At 37.4% G+C, this 18875-nt stretch overlaps 1 protein-coding gene across 4 annotated transcripts in view; it reads left to right on the top strand.

Annotated features, from left to right (window-relative positions):
* The window catches only part of PPP2R3B (protein phosphatase 2 regulatory subunit B''beta), a 106656-nt gene that overhangs the window by 71638 nt on the left and 16143 nt on the right, over nt 1–18875 (top strand). For all 4 annotated transcript variants that reach the window (XM_084650055.1, XM_084650054.1, XM_084650053.1 and 1 more), the window contains 7 exons: nt 3294–3479; nt 4733–4836; nt 5538–5640; nt 6579–6653; nt 12131–12217; nt 12690–12846; nt 15045–15093. In XM_084650055.1, the coding sequence (XP_084506181.1) occupies nt 3294–3479; nt 4733–4836; nt 5538–5640; nt 6579–6653; nt 12131–12217; nt 12690–12846; nt 15045–15093 (761 nt within the window). The remainder of the gene's footprint in view (nt 1–3293; nt 3480–4732; nt 4837–5537; nt 5641–6578; nt 6654–12130; nt 12218–12689; nt 12847–15044; nt 15094–18875) is intronic.

The raw sequence follows: 18875 nt of genomic DNA, 5'->3' as shown, positions 1-18875 counted from the left end.
AGAAAAGCCTGCATCCCATATAGGCTCTCAGAAAATTGAACAAGTGCATAAAAAAATCAAATGTGCATGGTAATATTAGCTTCTGTAATCTGTTCATGAAAGGGATCCTAACTTGAAAATCATATTTAAACATAACCTTTTCCCTTACTATTTCATAAGGTGTTTGTTTTCAGTTTGGGTTAGTCTTTCTCCAGGTTTTGTAACTCTTCACGTGCCAATTCTTATGCAGATTGAACTTGTTTAGACATCTTGCTGCTTCCTGTTCAAAATCACTCTGATATAAATATTCACAGTAGGGACCAGTTATGTGTAAACTATCACCATCAAAATTGAAGCACATATTTAGTGTGTTTTGCCTTTTAAATAGCACACTAATGATAACTTTAACTTGTATAACAAAACCTGATGTTTTTACTGTTACCAAAATAACCTCAAATCTAGAACGTCAAGTTTATCCACAGCAGTATTTAACTTGGAGAAATTAAATGCTGGTATGGTTGAGTGGTTTTGGGAAGAGGCAGCTTCTGTTGTGATGAAGTGGGCATGCCTGCTGTGTTAAATTTGTCCATCTGGAGAGAACAGTTCTGTGAAAGGATTTATCGCTAGTTGTACAAAGCTAACTTTCTAAATTCCAGATAGCCTTTAAAATCCAAAAACTTCTATGTGTAAACCAAAAAGTTACCATTTATCTCACTGTAGCACAACAGATGTGCGGTATACTTTATATAATTGAAGGAACAATTTTTGAAAAATATCTGTTTCAAACCTTTGTAGAACTTTCAATTTGATTATTTTCTTCTCTTGCTTGGTTTTACTGGGTCATCTTCCCATTCTCTAAGTCTTTTTACATATTCCTTTTTCCTTCTTTGCTAAGAAACCAGTCTTGCGACTTAGTCTTTACACTTTCTTAACCTTGGACTTAAAACACCTCGTTTTGTCTCTATACTAAATTTACACTGTTTAAACTAATGCTCTGAAACTTTTAACTAAAGGAGTTTACAGTAATTTATAACTTTCTGGCATTCCACCTGAAGAAAGAATGGACAGCTGTGATCTGAAGAACTTTACTACCTGCCAGTCTTGCTGAAAGCTGCTACTTAGGAAAATAACAAAGATTAGGGGGGGAAGGAATGAAGTAGCTGCATCACAACTCTAACTTTTTTCCTGTTTCCTTTTTTCCTTTTTTGTCTTTCTGTAAAAATGGTCAGTTAACACACAGCACCGAGAGCACATACTGTGTCAGTCCCATAGAGAGGGAAGGGCTAAAGATCTACTCCCCAGGCTGGCACAATAGATTAAAACGTGCTATGTATATAATAATATTCCAAGGGTGTCGCTCTGAAGTATAGAATGTGTGAGTCAGTTTAAAGTGATGGAAACAGCTTCCAACCTGGTTGAGATGTCCTTTTGTTTATAATATCACCAGGTTGAATAATCACTGGGATTCACTGTCTGAAACTGTCCAGTTTTCAAGTTCTCAGCCATTTTACTTTTACGAATTACACCTGGGCAACAGCACAGGCTTTCAGTGACTAGTTATGTCAGAGGCTCAACCCAAGCACTGATGTGATGGTGGTTACCTTGAAATTTAGGGGGAAATTATAAAGAAATTGTTTATAGCACCATCAAGAGTGCAAACAGGAACACCACTTTGGAGATGGAAAAATGTTTGTCTTTTTAGTTTGAGATCTGGGGTATTTTTGTTTTTGTTTGATGATTCTGTGGATGTGACTTTTACATTTTTGTATTGCATCAAGAGAGCCTTTATGGTGTAACTGAAAAGTGCAAATCCAGTCAACAAAAATAAAACTTTTGCATACAAGTACTACAAACTCAAGTAAACTTTTTTTTTCTGTTTTTTTTATTCTGACATACTTAAAGGCTAGCATTGATTTTTAGTGAAGTTGCAATATCAGGGCAAGTGTAAAGTTGGAATTGGTTGGCTCATTTGTAGAAAAATCCGAGGGGATTAACTCAACCTCTTTACATATTATATCTCAGTGAAATTGAAGTCTTTTGGGGGACCAAAATCCTTTATCCGTACGGCATTCTCAATATGGATGGCAGCAGTATAGACATCTGTTTTTTTGCCATTGCCTCAGCCCAGCTGTGAAAGGACCATCTTGAGGGGTGTGGTGGTAATAATGTCTTTGCCATTCATTCCTTAATGTTGCTGCTGAATCTGTCAGATGGTACCAGTTGTGACTGGAGGAAATTGAGATGGACTTTGGGTTCACTGGGATCGTTGATTTCATCATGGGCCACCATGGGAAATAACTTTTTGTCACTGCTAAATTGGGCTGGTTTTGAATCTGTACTGTAGAGAGGAAAGCCTTTGTATTCAGTTGCCAAATTATTGAGCTGTCCAGTACACACATTCTTTTATTTGCTCAGTTTATTTTTCTGTTGCCTTATATCCTGTTGACTTGTTTTTCAGCTACTGACCTTTCTTCATGGGACTAACCAAATAAAGGATAAATTCTCCTTTTACCATAGCTAACAGCTGTACTGTAACCTCTTACTGAATAAATTTACCTATTATGGACTTCAGTCATTTTTGAGTTGTTAATTACACTACTCTAGCATACCTAGACCCCTATATCTTTGCGCTTGTGTGTGCAGAAGTATTAGTACACAAATACTGAACATATTTCCTAAAAAAATATTTTAAGAAAAGTTGTCTTGTTTTTAGGATTCAACTGAAACTTTTTTCTCCACAGTTATGACTGTTTGAGTTAGAGAAGAAAAGTGTGCAGCTTGCAAGCACACAAAAGATTGCATGCTTACCTGACCCTCTTGAGTCTACAAAACTGAGGTGGAAATTTTGTGAAAGCACGATCTCACATGATTATAGCACTTAAGCGACAAGTTGAAATTCTAAACAGCCTTGCTTGTGATATTTTGGGCTGTTCTGGTCTCAAGCTATACTGGAAGTGAAAATAACAATTATGAATACTTCCAAACTTCAGAAAAAGGTTTGGCTAGAGTTCTGGTTCTAAAGCTGGATGAAGACTTGAGGTGGGATAGAGGGGAAACGCTATTCTTACCTTCGCCAAATAGCTTTCCTTATGTCAAACTTGAATTCATTTTGAAAAGGCTGAAATGTTCTAGATGCCAATTTTTCAGGAATTTCACTCTTAAAGAGCTTATTCCATCATATGTAATTTTCTGTAGGAATATGTTACAGTAGTTAATACAAAACAAGATAAAGGCTTTTCCGTCTCATTCTAAGGAGGATTGTATGGCAAACAGTTTGATACACCTCAGTATGTCAAATGTATTTATCCATTTAGGTTCAGACAAAGAAAGAAGAACCTTTGCCGCCATCACTGAGCCAAACCATTCCAACATTTTATTTTCCCCGAGGATGTCCAAAAGAAAAAGTGAATATAGATGCAGTGATTGCCAAAATAGAGAGAACTTTCTCTCAGTTTCCAAATGAGAGAGCAAGATTAGAAGACATGGGCAAAGTTGCAAAGGTAAGGATTTACTGGGTGTCTAACTTCAGTATACTAACCTACAAAAAGGCAACAAATGGTTTTCCTATGTTATCTGTTGTGTGATATGAATAAAATTCCAAAAAGTTAACTTAAATTGGGCTGGTATTGTCTTTACTTAATATGGGGCCTGATCCATAACCCATTAAAGTCAATGAGAGTCTTTACATTAACCTTAGTGGGTTTTGGAGAAAACCCATAAACTTCAACATCAAACTCAAGCAGCCAAATTTTCTTTGAGTTATATCTTGTGCAGTCCCATAGATGTCAGTGGGATAGCATTGTCTCAGTGCAAAATTTGGCCATGTGCATTCACAGTAATCAGTTGTACTACTGCAGATGTTTTAAGCGCATCTTTAAGTTGGTTTACTTACATGGTGCAAGATTAGCATTTTGAGTTATCACTTTGAATATGTCTATGTAGAACTCTACAATTAAACCAGTTACTCATCTAAAAACAAAGAAGCTAGATAACTTTCTCACCTTAGACAGGAAAAGAAAGTTATGGACTTAGGTTATTAAACCTTCGAATCCAGAATGGCTTTGTTTCTTTGGAGGGTTTTTTTAGTCCTTCAGTAGTCACTAGATTTATTGCAGTGTCAGAATATGGGGTTTATCAATCTAAAAAGACTGACTTGTTTTGCTTCTGTATAACATACATAGCAAATTGGGTTGGAGGAATTTAATATTTTCTCCATATAATATTGAAGCAGGAATGTAAATGATAAATATTTTGTTTTCAAGGGAGCTGTATTGATCACTCCGTATATCTTTCCATAGTAGTCTAGGGCTAACACTGGAACACACACACTGTGATTGCTTACAGTAAACATATGCTTGTCTTCATGTGTGAATCCCCCATTTCTTTAGAAGTACAAGTGGAAAAATGGTTCCCAACTGTGGGGAAAAAGAATAAATGGAAATGACTTTTCCCCTTAATTTCTTTTATTTACCATGAAAATCTACCTTGTTGTGCAGTACAGTAGAGACTAAAGCTGTTGGTCAAATTAAAGGTTACCTGTCAAAAAACTAAATCTTCCAGGAATTGCCTTATTTTCACTGTAGTTCCGTAAAAGTGTGTGCAACGAAACAAGTGTCTGTCCTGCTCTCCCATAATGCCCCCTTACAACTACACTAGCAAGGTTTCATTTTACGCTAGTGTTTTGAGAGGGAGTAATGCTCAGATAAGTAATCAATAAACTGACTGTCTGCATTGTTCTACACCTTAATTCCAGGCCTGTGAATGCCCGCTTTACTGGAAAGGTCCCTTGTTTTATTGTGCTGGAGGAGAACGAACAGGATGTGTCTCAGTTCATAAATTTGTTGCAATGTGGCGAAAGTAAGTAGGTTGCTTTTGAGGTACTGTATTTCTTAATTTAAATGTAATATTTAAGCTATGAATGTGATCCAGCCTGCAAACAAACAAAACCCCTTTCTAATAGTCCAACACAGAGTGGACTGGATTTAAAAAAATGCGTACAGTTTAAATTCTTGATATTTGCTGTGTAAAGATATATAATGTGGTGTGGTTAATGACAAGTTCCTAGTGGTCCCAACTGTGTAAGGTTTTGAGAAGTGTGGTCCTAATTTGCAGGAATATGTCAACAGTTGTGGGCAGATACTACTTTCTCTGGGATCAATGAGGCTAGGAAGGAGAACTATGGTCTTGATTTCAAACTGTCCTCTCATTTGACTACTCCACTTCTGGGAGCAGGTACAGTAAAGATAGTACAATGTAAATTATGCCTTAAAGTCTAGTATGAGAGGAAGCAATATAGGATTATTGGCCAGTGCAATGCTTAGAGCTATGTAAAATCACTAGTAGGCAAAAGAAACTGTGACCACATGCCTGCCTTTATATTATGGTAACTCATTCTTTAGGTGCTCACATGTTACATCAATGAGTTGGGATTAAATTCTGAGACTGCAGATTTTTCATAAATCCTGCTGTAGAACTTCCTAACACAAATATGAGCATTTTTCCTCTCTGAATGGAGTAGAAAAAGTTTGATGCAAATTCATTTTATATTTGCATTTCAGAATACTACAGACCTGCCACGATGATGCTGCAAAGTTTGTTCATCTTCTGATGAACCCTGGATGCAACTACTTGGTGCAAGAAGACTTCATTCCATTTTTACAAGTACATAGCGATTTAATTTAATCATGACCTCTTTGTATCTTCCAAAGCTAAACAAAAGACTAGCTGTACCAGCACAACTTTAATTTCCTAACTGATAGAGTAACTCTAGTAAAGAGAATGAATAAAAAGATTACTGATATTTAGTGTACGCAACTTGTATGGTCAACTGATGAGGTTAACTTGTTACAAGTCATTTTACAGTCACAAATATTTATAGCCTACTTTTATGTAGGGAAGAAGTTGAAAAGAAGAAACCCTACACATACTACAATAGCTCTTAATTGATGTTTGATTTCGACTGACTAATGTGTCAGAGCCTATTTAACCTTAAGAATGACAACTCATGATTGACATAGTAGTGTTAAGGATGTGCTTCTTGGGCTTCTGGGAAGTTATTGGGGAGGGGAAAAGAAAAATGGCAGTTGAATCTCTTTTTGGACTGTCACAAGTCTTAGTGCTTTGCTAATGAATGACCAGAAGCAAACTTCCATGTTGGACTTAGTGTACTTCCACGTGGTTTTATAGAGTGTCTTCATTTCTAATGGAAAACCATCCGTAATTTTTCAGCAGTGCTATTTCTTACTAGTTACATGTATCAAGCCCCATCTACACCAGGAAAATAAGTTGTTTTTTTTCTGAAAGGAACATATAATTTGCACACCTCTGCCTATTGTTTCTGACATCTCCCTATTACAATTAAGAAAGCTCATGTTGAATGGCTTTTAAAAGTCACGTTATTTTGAAAACTTACATCACCATGGGATGTTTACATGAGGCAGTCTACAAATTGTTATACTTAGTAATGGTTGCTTTGCTTAGCAATCGAATTTGGAATGGCTCTTTCAAGGAATTGATGGTAGTATTCTGCATTAATGAGTTGATACCCAGGGTGAGAATGGGTACCAGTTGGCACTTCATTTCCTCCCCTCTCTTTATAGGATGTGGTGAATAGTCATCCTGGCCTATCCTTTTTAAAAGAAGCATCCGAATTTCATTCTCGTTACATTACCACAGTAAGTGCTTTATTTAGAAACATTACTTTTATACAGTTTAACAGTTAATTAATAGGTCAATTGAAATATGTAAAACCATCCTTTTCACAATGGGCTTATCTCTAGAGACAAGTATTCTGTTGATTTCAACTTTTCAAGCTTCTAGTGCATGATACTGAGTCTATTCAAATCTTCAGGAGACACGGTAATGGGAGGAAGAGCATTTGTCATTGCAATCGATAGTTGTAAGGTTTCTCTGTATTTCAGCGTGTTAGAAGAGCTTACTGAATAACAGTTGAAATGAGGAATACTGAATGGAGATGGTTTGTGTGGAACATGTTAATGTATTTCTACTGAAGAGCAAATTACTTAGTTAACTTGGATGCTTATTTGGGTGTGGTTTTCAATGTATGGCAGGTTAGAATACTGACCCTGGTTTGGACTTCGTAATGAAAAAAGCCTCAGTTTAAAATGACTTCCGCATTATTTCAAGTTCAGATTTTATCAAGTAGATAATGCATAAGTTCTCCACAATATTATGGAATTGTAAAGAGATCATGATAGAATTTAAGCCTTTTTTTAAAGCTACTTGCACCTTCCCAGTTCAATGATTTTCCTTTTAATTGAATTTTGTATACATGAAAAGTTCCAGATCTGCAGCTCTAAGCTTCTGTGACTAGTCCTCTTTCTGTCCACAAACTGCTATATGAATAGCAGTTAACTGTTCTATCAATTTCCCTCAACTACTGATCTGGATTTGACAAACTCTAGAGATTATGTTGCTTCAGACTCTGCTCATTTGGTCCTTCAATCTTCAGAGTCTGAGATCCCTCCCAAGGGCATTCAATTTTTTTAAAAAAATGTCAGCAAGCATCAGTGACTGAGTTTAACGAGCATCCTCTGGGAACTAAATTAAATCCATTAGTTCAGTATACATAAGCTACAGTTGGGGGTAGCACAAATTTAATCTGGGAGTCTTTCTTTTGAGACATTAACTTTGCTTCTGCACCTTTCATACTTCAGTGCAGAGTTGAAGGTCTTCAGGTTCATCCACCCCACTCCAATAGACATCGCCAATAGACCAATAGTAGTATTGCCAGCCCCAAGAGTTCAAAAATCATGATTGGCCTAAAAAGCAAGAGATTGTTTAAGAAGATTAAGTTGTGAGATTTAGTCTATTCTGATTTTTGAACCCCTCTGCATACTTGCAGTGTGTTTTAGAAACACTGTAGTGCAAACTCTTGCATATTTATCAAAAGTAAGAAGACTTTGTCCCCTTTTGCAGTTACTCTTGTCTTTATGCAATCGTGGAGCAGGTGCTTGTTGGTCTACTCCCTAGCTCTTGCCTTCCAAGTCCAAGACAGCCACTGGTTCCCTTAACTGCCAAAGTTTGCACAGCTCCATGTGACATTTCTCATCAATGTGAAAGTCACTTATCTCCCCAATATGATTCCATGCCACTACTTGGGAACATGGAGGGGAGACATCATGTGAGTGACATTAGAGACTTTCTCACCAACAAAGAAGGGTTATACTTGGAGCTTCATGAAACTTTACTACTTGCTCAAAAGTTAGCTGCTACTATCATCCTCTTCCTCCCCCATGCCCTCCAAAAGTCAGTTGGTGCCCCCGCTACCTTTTGTGCCTCCTGCTTCTCCTGTTCTCTCTTGCAGGAAGCTGTGTCAGGATTGGAGGTTGTAGGGGAATATGCTGAGATCTTAATACCATACCCCCACCCTCTAACTCCTGGTCAGGAGAAGCCCTGCGGAAAGGTAGAGTGGAGGTGCTTTTGGGGGCTGAGCAATGAGGGCCAGTACTGCTTCAAGCTGCTGAGAGAGGAAGTGTGTAGCCATTGCAGACCTGGTATATCAAAATGCCTCAAGAAAATAATGTGCTGCCCCACAGAGCAGCAGGGGATGGTGGGTAGAGGGCTCAGTTGTATCTGCGTAGTAGTAGGGTGCAGTGGGTGGGGGCGTGAGGGCTCTGCTTTGCCCTTCACAAGACAGAGGGAGATGTGTGGGAGGAAGGGATTCCTTTCCAGTTGACACCTAATGTATAGGAGTAGGGGGCTCAAGGCAGGTCCCTAGCAAAAGCCTTTTCTCAGTGCTGTGGTGGGTGGGTGTTCCTTGTCCATAGTGGGTTACCTTCAGAGGGACAGCCTGCTCTGGGGTTGAGCTTTCTACTTCTGAGCCAGCTTATGCAGTCTAGCATGACGAAAGAACCACCCCCCGTGGTAGCCTGCCAAAAAAGATGGGGATGCAGGTCAGTCAGTCACCTCCAGAAGCCTGTTTTGATCCACCCCTCCCTGCTGCAATCAGGTCCCCACAAGAACTGCCAGGGTGAGTGAGGGGCAAGAAGAGCTTGGAGGATGGAGCAGTGGGGAGTTCGTGCAGGCACCTGCTCCCAAGTCACATGAGGCAAGGAGCTCTTCATGTCATCACAAGAGCTCCAACAGGTAGCAAAGTTGTGGGACTCTCAATAAATTAATGAGAACTGATGACACTGTAACTGCTTTGCTGGGTTTTTCATGCTAAGAGCTGATACTAGTATTTGCCTCTCAGTGAGGCCATAGCAATTCCTAGATGAATTATTTCTCAAAAGATATGGTTGAAGCTAGGGGAGAAAGAAGAAAATGTCATCTGTGATGATCTTTCTTCGGCAACTGTATTGGAGCATGGCTTGTCTGAATTGTGGAAAAACTACTGTTCCTTCTGAGGGCTGCAGCAGCTAAATCCTCTCATTCCCCAGTCCTTTCTTTAGTTGAGGAACATATTTACTTAGGGAGGCCTGGGTTGAAATAACATTTGACAAATTCATCTTAGCAGTTGGTTAGTAGGGATAGCTAATGAATTTTCCACTACTTACTTTTGCCCCTAAAAGAACTCCTCATATCAAGGTCCTAGAAAAGAAGCCCAAACTGCTATGAACATTCTCTCTGAAAAGGGAACCATAACATCAGTCCACTTATCAAAGACATAAGAAAACGGTCTACACTGTTGTCCCTTTTTAGAAGAAAGAGCATCTGCCAACCACTACATGCTTCTAAAGAAATTAAGCCCTGTAATTATGTGAATGATAACAAATAGATCTGTTGATCTTCCCTTTTGTTAAGTATTGTATTTAAGCGTATTTTGAATGGGAGTTGTTTAAGTAACTTCTTGAAGCTTTAGTGATCCGACTGCTGGGTGGAAGCTGTCTGGAGGATGTTGTCTTCACAAAATTAAAGTTGTAGGTTAGAGTTCTTAGTGGGTTCTCACACCAATTCACTATTAAATATTTGAAATCTAATTACTGTTCCGCTTCCACTTCTGGGTAAGATGCCATCTGAGCAGTACCTCAGAGGGAGACAGACCCATCTGCTGGGCAGAGGTTTAAAACAATTGCTCTGTCTAGGAGTAAGGTCTGGTACACACGTTTTAGGCTAATATAAAGCTAATCTGTAGAAATAGTATTTGTACTGACACAAGGGTTGTATAGGCAACTTCCATAGGAATTAAACATATCTCTAGAATTTCAACAGTGTTATGTTTATTTTGCACAATTTTTCCTTCCCACAATAAAAAAAGCCAATGTACAGCAGCAACTGACATCTTGAGCATAGTAAATCAAACAAGTCTCAAACTATATTTACTCATTCTCTGCTCTGGTTTGTTTTAGAGACCCAAATTTTAAGACTTGTCCAGTTGTCTCTAGCAAACATTCAATTTTGGGGGGGTTTTTTAGACCAGTTAGATATGTAACAGATGAGGTAATGATGTCCAGATGGATTAAACTGCAAAGCTAAGGCAGAACTTTGCTAGAAAAAAATTGCTTTGTAGTTTAAGCCAAAAATGGGCTTCCCTAAACACACAATTAAGACTGAACTAATTAAGTTTCAGAAGTAAGATAGGCCTTTCTAGGCTTATCAAACCAGCTGTTCCAATTCAAAGTAAGAGCAGCAGAGCTTGCTGTATGCTGAAGCTTTAACTATATATAAAATTTCATGATTACAATATCAGTAACTCACTTAATGCCCTCTACTTATGACTCAAAGCCAATTTAATTTTGATATGGAAGTATGATGGACTGTTTCATAGGGTTTTTTGACATGCCTTTATTTTAGTAATATAGATGGATTTATAACCTGGGACTTCAAGTCCCAGATAGGTAACGTTTTTAATAGTGTGTCTGAAATAAAAATCTCACATTCTTTGGACTGAACCTTCTTACAGTAGGCTTCTAAGACCATTCTTAAGCTAAAAGTATAAAGTGTATGATACTATAAAATACATGTATCAAACCAACTTTTCCTTCTGATCTTTTCTCAAGTAATTCTCTTACCACATTCTTTTCCTGACCTATTCTTCCATATCCTGTCTGCCTCTTGCTTAGCTTAAATTGTAAACTCTTCGAACCAGGAAATATCTGTTATGCATTTTTCAAACATAAATTTACAGTGTAAATACATAAACAAGTTTTGTGATTTCTAATTTAGATTTTTAAGATCCTGGAGGGCTGAAATATTGTCTTATGTTTAAAGCACTAGATACATGGATGGCATAATAGATAAGTGATAACCCGTACATTTGTAAAATTGAGACCTAAATTTACATCAATAGAATCCTTGCTGCGGGTAGAACTAGTATCTTGGATATACTAGATCTGAAGGCTGTATTTGGAAGGGAAAAGCTGCTTGGCAAGCATGAGGAAGGAGGCTGTTGTGGATGTAGTGGGGGAGGTTTTCAGTGTGATAGAGTAAAATGCAGAAACCCAGAGAGGGATATATGAAATGAGTTGGTGGGAGTAATTAGAGGGGAAGGGGATATCAGCAATGGGGTTCTTGAATAAATGGGACAGAGGTGCGAAAGTTGATCAGGGATAAAGTTACAGTAGTTGAGGCAAGAGAAGCCAGGGCATGGACCTTTTAAAGGTTTTTCCAGGGTTTTTAGCAATGGGAATAGTGAGGTAAAGGATGGATTTTAGTGATACAGAAGTAGCAGAATTTGTCAAGACTGAATGTTAAAAGAATGCTGGGAGAATAGAAGGGTGCTGGAGTTCTCAGTAGAGAGAGACAGCTGGAGAGGGATCAGGAGGAAATAAGTATGGCTTTGTGGCACTGAATCGAGGATATTGGGACAGCTGAAGGATGTCTAAGTGATATCTGTAGATTGAGTAGAGAGAGTTGGAAATCATTTCTGGAAAGATAGTATCTGAAACAATGGGAGGATGAGCTCACTAAGACAAGGTAGAGGGAAAAAGAGGAATGGACCCAGGCCTCAACAGATGAAGAGAGGAGGAAGATGAAGACTGAGGATAATGATGACCAAATACTGCAGATTGAGCAATAGTAATAAACAATGGGAAGTGAATACAGCAGTAAACTGCAGAACCTTATTTCATATTTTTGTTTCTTTGCATTTGTACACAGGTATTTTTAAACACTTAACCAAAACTTGGAACAGTACATTGTTTAGTTCAGATAGTTAAAAGTAGACTTTTAATTTGTCTCTCTTTTGTAGGTTATACAAAGGATATTTTATACAGTAAATAGGTCTTGGTCTGGAAGAATCACGTGTAATGAACTCAGGAAAAGCAGCTTTTTGCAGGTATTTATGTAAAATTTTGCAAGGTAAATATAACTTCTGCTTATTTAAAAGCTTTATTAAGTTAAATACTTAAAAGGGCATAAGTAAAGATGGTTTTCTTGCTTCTTCCCAGTTCAATGAAGATTAAAGTGCATTGATTCTCAAGGGAGCAATTATTAATACAAGACTGTTTCAATTTAGATTACTATATTGTTCAGAGCTATATTTGTCTCTCACTTAGCAGAAAGTTGGCTGTCCTTACTATGCATTTTTCTCTAGCACCTTAGCTTTCAACTCAGTTTATTAAAATCTTCTTAGCATGCTATATTGTGCATAAGGTCTTTGAAAATAAAATAATTCCACTGAAAAACTGTTAGAGATTAGTGATGCTCATTGATGATATGAGAACTTTCACTCATCCTTCCAGTTGTTGCTGTGACCAACAGGCATCTTGCAGGTTCTTTAATTGAGATTTTCTTTTTCCTAATAATAGAATGTGGCATTATTGGAAGAAGAAGCTGATATTAACCAGCTGACAGAGTACTTCTCTTATGAGCACTTCTATGTCATCTATTGCAAATTTTGGGAGCTGGATACAGACCATGACCTCTATATTGATCCAAAGGATTTAGCCCGGCATAATGATCATGGTATGACACATGGAACAACTTTTAACCAGTTTAGCTTTAAGACCATAAGTAAAAGTTAACTGAAAAGCTGTATTGCACTTCATATACAGTTTTAAGAATATTTAGCGCCTACACGCTGTTCTGCATTCACAAATTCTGCAGTGGTTTTGGATTCTGTAATCCTGCACATTTGACCAAGAGTTTAATTTAAACATCTCTTTACATCTTGCAGCTGCTCTGGAAGTACTTTGTCCGACGCTGTGTCTATTGTCATCTTAAGGAATCATTCCTCTCATGATTGGGAAGTTCACTTACAAACAGAAAATCTGATGTGCCCTGCTCTGCCCCATAGTGAAAGAGATCTGGGACATCATTCTGATTGCCCTATGGAAGGGAAATATTTTTCCCTAGGGTTGTTTCTACTCAAGTCTAACTACTTTTTAGTCGATATTTAATTCAGGAAGGAGAACACTTTTTTGTTTTTCTGCTGGTCATGATCATTTGAACCAACAGACCAGCAAAGGCAAAAGCAAGTCTGATCACATATTATAGATGACTCCCTCCTCATTCTTAACCAGAAGAAAAAGTAACAGCTGTTAAACATGAACAGTAGGAAATATGGGCGCAAGCAGCTAGAAGGGATTGATCTTAAGAACTGCTGCATGTCTGCCATTCCCATGAAGTTCAGCTGAAATCAAAAGGCGACACTGGGTGCTCAGCACTCTTGAAAATAGGCTACTTAGGTGCCTAAATATGGACTTCACAGCCTTACTTTTGGGCACACATTTTGAAAATTTTGGCCCTACACTTAAAAAGCAGGTGGTAGAGCAAGTTATGTCTCCAACTACACAGTTGTCTCCCACAGGGAGTGGCAGTCTCCTCATTGCTGTCAGTCTAAAACTAGACTAGACCAAGCACTCATACACATTGCGAGGAAAAATACTGAAGTGGAAGGGGTATTGACATGATGGCCTAACAGGTCTCTTCCCTCTCTAATTTCTGTGATCTCAGCTTTCAGCTGTATCATGCCTTTTTTCCCCCTCGAAGCACACGAGCTGAGTGTTACACAGTTCTGGGAATAAGTAGTGAATAGGTTGCTGGTGTCCCTTAGAACAGTGGTTCTCAACTTCTCCAAACTATTGTACCCCTTTCAGGAGTCTGATTTGTCTTGTGTACCCCAAGTTTCACCTCACTTAAACTACTTGCTTACAAAATCAGACACAAATACAAAAATGTCACAGCACACTATTACTGAAAAATTTTTTCTCACGTTTACCATATAAAATCGATTGGAATAAAAATATTATACTTGCATTTCAGCGTACAGTATATAGAGCAGTAGAAACAAGTCATTGTGTGAAATTTTAGTTTGTATTGACTTCGCTAGTGCTTTTCATGTAACCTGTTGTAAAACTAGGCAAATATCTAGATGAGTTGAAGTACTCCCTGGAAGACCTCTGTGTACCCTAGGTTGAGAACCACTGCCTTGAACATCATAATGTTTTTTAAAAGATATGTTCAAACAGGAATTAATTAAAGGAAATCCTGTGGCTTGTGTTATACAGGAGGTTGGACTTCAATGATCAGTGGTCCTTCTAGCCTTATCTATGAAATGTTTGGTGATAGCAAAAACAAATATATACTACAGGACAAGGTTTTGACTAATTAGCCTTTTACGGAAGCATTGGTGGGGGTTTTTTACTTTGAAATGAAAGGCTTCTACGGTTAAGTTAATCAGATGCAATTCTGGTTCTCTTTTCCAATATTAAACTTTGAAATGTAGACATATCTTAAAACATACAGCTCTTAAAGCCTATTAATTTCTTAGTAATATCTTTTGTATTCTAGTAGAGAAATTATGTTTAGAGTATGCTGGTAGAAAGCACCATAAAACTACGCAAATAAGAATCAATCATTTAACCAAAGACACTTCATCTTTAGTAAAACCCCAGAATTGGTAACAGAATAAAAACATGCATCTCAAAATTGTGTGTCAGAGATAGTTAAGTATTATCTTTATACATTAAAATTCCTAATTCCATGTTGGCTCTCTGATGAATTATAGGGCTTCTAAAATGTAAAGACCCTTGAAAGCAAGATTTACTTGTTAAGGCCATGCTTGTTAAATACTGATCTAATAGGCAGTAATCAGCTTAAACCCAATATAAAGCAAAAATATGACCTTTAAATGTCTTCTAATATTTTTTTCTCTTTCACAGCTATATCAAACAGGATGATAGAGAGGATATTTTCAGGAGCAGTAACAAGGTAACTTTTTATATGTTGATTTAAATACAGGTAATCCAACTTAATGGTCAGGCTTGTTTATGAAATATTGAAAATGAAGTTCCTAGAACAGATGAGTTCCACTGAAAATCGAAAGCTAATTTCAAGGGTTCAGCGCTGTCACTCCATCTTTTTAAATCCACTGTTTCAACAGGAATTTTTGTGTTGCTGGTGCACAATGTACTCTGTGCAAAGGTCTTTGATTTATGTTAAATAAGGTAAAGCAATGTTGACCGTTACTTTGTAAAATCTAATTTGGGTTGGGAGGAAAGTGAAAAGCAATCACTGGCTTTCTCTGCTATTTTATCTTTCCATTTGCAATTTAAAACTTTAAAGGGACTCCAGTTGGAAACTCAAATTTTCATTTGAAAGCTTTTTCTACTAGTAAAAAGAAAAGGAGTACTTGTGGCACCTTAGAGTAACAAATTTATTTGAGCATAAGTTTTCGTGAGCTACAGCTCACACTGAATGCATCCGATGAAGTGAGCTGTAGCTCATGAATGCTTATACTCAAATAAATTTTAGTCTCTAGGTGCCACAAGTACTCCTTTTCTTTTTGTGGATACGGACTAACACGGCTGCTACTCTGAAACTTTTCTACTAGTGTTATAAGTAACACATAAGGTTAATCTAACTAAAGTTAGAGAAAAATTATTTATCTTAAGTGAGTACTTTGTGCATTCGACAACACTGTATAGGAGCTTCAGTATTTTTTTGATGGTCATTTGTATTTCCTGTCTCCATGGAATAGCTATGATGCCTAGGGCGAGATAGAAAACAAGAATTCCATTTTGTGAAAAACTGAGGTTTTAACATGTTCTGCATCAGAATGAAAACTGGACCTGTCAAATTTAAAAAAAAAAAAAAAAAGGGCAAGAGAACCACCTGAGAATAGCCAGTAGCCCAATGCTCACTTGGGATATGGAAGACCAGGATTCAAGTCCCTGCTCTGCCTGATTCTACCTCTCTCATGCGCTCTCTCTCTGGCCTAGTGAATAAGTAACTATTTACACCAGTGATGTGGACCCCTACAAAATTGCAAATGGAGGTGCAGGCCATTTTGAAAATTTAGACATCATCTGCAGACCCCAAGGGGTCCACAAGTTGAAAACCACTGATTTACATAGAGTGAAACAGCTCCAACAGGAGAGCGAAAGAGACTGACTCTATGGCCTGGTGGTTTGGGGCACTTGCATGAATCAGGCAGAGCAGGGACTTGAATCTTGGTCTCCTACATCCCATATGAGTGTCGTAGCCACTAGTCTAGTGGTTATTCTGGAGTGGCCTTTCTCTTACTTAGACCTATTCTTGAAACCTTCACGACAAAATGTATGTCAAAACCAATAAGTTTGAGTGAAAAATTCAGTTTTGATGAATTGGCATTTTTGACCCAAAAAAACAGTTTACTTGAACAATTCTTAGTCAGCTCTAATGACATCACACTCATGCAGTGCTTTTTTGGCATCTCACATACATGCTGTTCCTGAGGCTAACAAAGAGGTCTTGACCAGTAAATATAGCAGAAAATCTGAAACCAAAGTGGCAGTAGGCAGCCCCAGAGAGGAAGAAGTGTGCTTGGGCATGTTTCATGACTTCCCAAAAAGATCTAAACATCAGCAGAGTATCAGAAAGATGCTTAAAAACAGGAATTCTGTACAGGAGAAATTTCACGATGTGCTAACTCAAGGCTGCTTATCTGATTTTTTTTTTTTTTTTAATTCAGTTTTGTAAAAATCAAAGTTCTCTTTTGGAAGGTATAGGACACAAAGGAAGTTGCTTGGAAACTGTAATGATCAGTGCAGTATAAGAACAGAAATGAAATGGAAGTGAATAATTCAGAAAGTATCTTATATTTATATTTTTATATATATGTATGTGTGTGCTGTTGATCAATCACAGTTAACTCACACGATTTACTCAAAAATTAATTGATTAAAAAATTAATTACAATTAATCAGTTTTAATTGCACTGTTAAACAATAGAATATCAATTGAAATTTATTAAATATTTTGAATGTTTTACTACATTTTCATATATATTGTATCGTGTTGTAATTGAAATCAAAGGGCATTTTTGATTACAAATATTTGCACTGTAAAAATGATAAACAAAAGAAATAGTATTTTTCAGTTCACATCATACAAGTACTGTAGTACAGTCTTTGCGTGAAAGTGCAACTTATAAATGTAGATTTTTTTGGTTACATAACTGCACTCAAACAAAACAATGTAAAACTTCAGAGCCTCCAAGTCCACTAAGTCCTACTTTTTGTTCAGCCAATCGCAAAGACAAACAAGATTGTTTACATTTATAGGAGATAATGCTGCCCTCTTCTCACTTTCTGGTGACCTTGTAAATAAGAACAGCCTTTGCATGCCACTTTTGTAGCTGGCATTGCAAGTTATTTACATGCCAGATATGCTAAACATTCATATGCCCCTTCATACTTCGGCCACCATTCCAGAGGACATGATTCCATGTTGACAACGTTCGTTTAAAAAAATGCGTTAATTAAATTTGTGCCTGAACTCCTTGGGGGAGAATTGTACGTCCCCTGCTCTGTTTTACCCTCATTGTGCCATATATTTCATGTTATAGCAGTCTTGGATGATGACCCAACTCGTGTTGTTCATTTTAAGAACACTTTCACTGAAGATTTCATAAAACGGAAAGAAGGTACCAATGTGAGATTTCTAAAGATAGCTACAGCACTCAACCGAAGGTTTAAGAATCTGAAGTGCCTTCCAAAGTCTGAGAGGGATGAGGTGTGAAAGAGCAACACTCTGCTGCGGAAACTACAGAACCCAAACCATTAAAAAGAAAATCAACCTTCTGCTGGTGGCATCTAACTCAGATGATGAAAATGAACATGCGTTGGTCCTCACTGCTTTGGGTTGTTATCGAGCTGAACCCGTTATCAGCATGGATACATGCCCTCTGGAATGGTGGTTGAAGCATGAAGGGGCATATGAATCTTTAGCACATCTGGCACATAAATATCTTGCAATGCCGGCTACAACAGTAGCATGAGAGTGCCTGTTCTCACTTTCAGGTGACATTGTAAACAAGAAGTGGGCAGCATTATCTCCTGCAAATGTAAACAAATGTTTGCCTTAGCGATTAACTGAATAAGAAGTAGGACTGAATGGACTTGGCAGGCTCTAAAGTTTTACATGGCTTTATTTTTGAAGGCAGTTTCTGTACATAATTCTACATTTGTAAGTTCAACTCTCACGACAGATTGCAATACAGTACTTGTATTAGGTTAATTGAAAAATACTATTTCTTGTGTGTTTTTACGGTGCAAATATTTGTAATAAAAGTGAGCACTGTACACTATGTATTCTGTGTTGTAACTGAAATCAATGTATTTGAAAATATAGAAAAACATCCAAAAATATGTAAATAAATGGTATTCTATTATTGTTTAACAGCGCAATTAATCGCGATTAATTTTTTTAATTGCTTTACAGCCGTATATATATAAGTGCTTGGAAAGCAACAAAGGAAAAGCAATAATTGTTTTGCCAAAACACATTGTCACTCTTTCTTTGTTGCTTTCCAAGCACTCTCTGATTAGGCTACAAAATGCTGTACAACTTTTGTATTTTTTTTAATTCAAATGTAATTCTAAAATTTTTATATATCCATAATAGTGAACCAGATTGTCAGCCCCACTTGCTGCCTAAGCAGCCATAATCATAGGACTGGAAGGGACCTGAAGAGATCTTCTAATCCAGTCACCTGCACTCATGACAGGGCT

Source organism: Lepidochelys olivacea (assembly GCF_965140295.1).
Source record: "Lepidochelys olivacea isolate rLepOli2 genome assembly, chromosome: 1".
Taxonomy (NCBI): domain Eukaryota; kingdom Metazoa; phylum Chordata; order Testudines; family Cheloniidae; genus Lepidochelys; species Lepidochelys olivacea.
The sequence above is the reverse complement of the archived record's forward strand: the minus strand, read 5'-3'. Positions and strand labels throughout refer to the sequence as shown.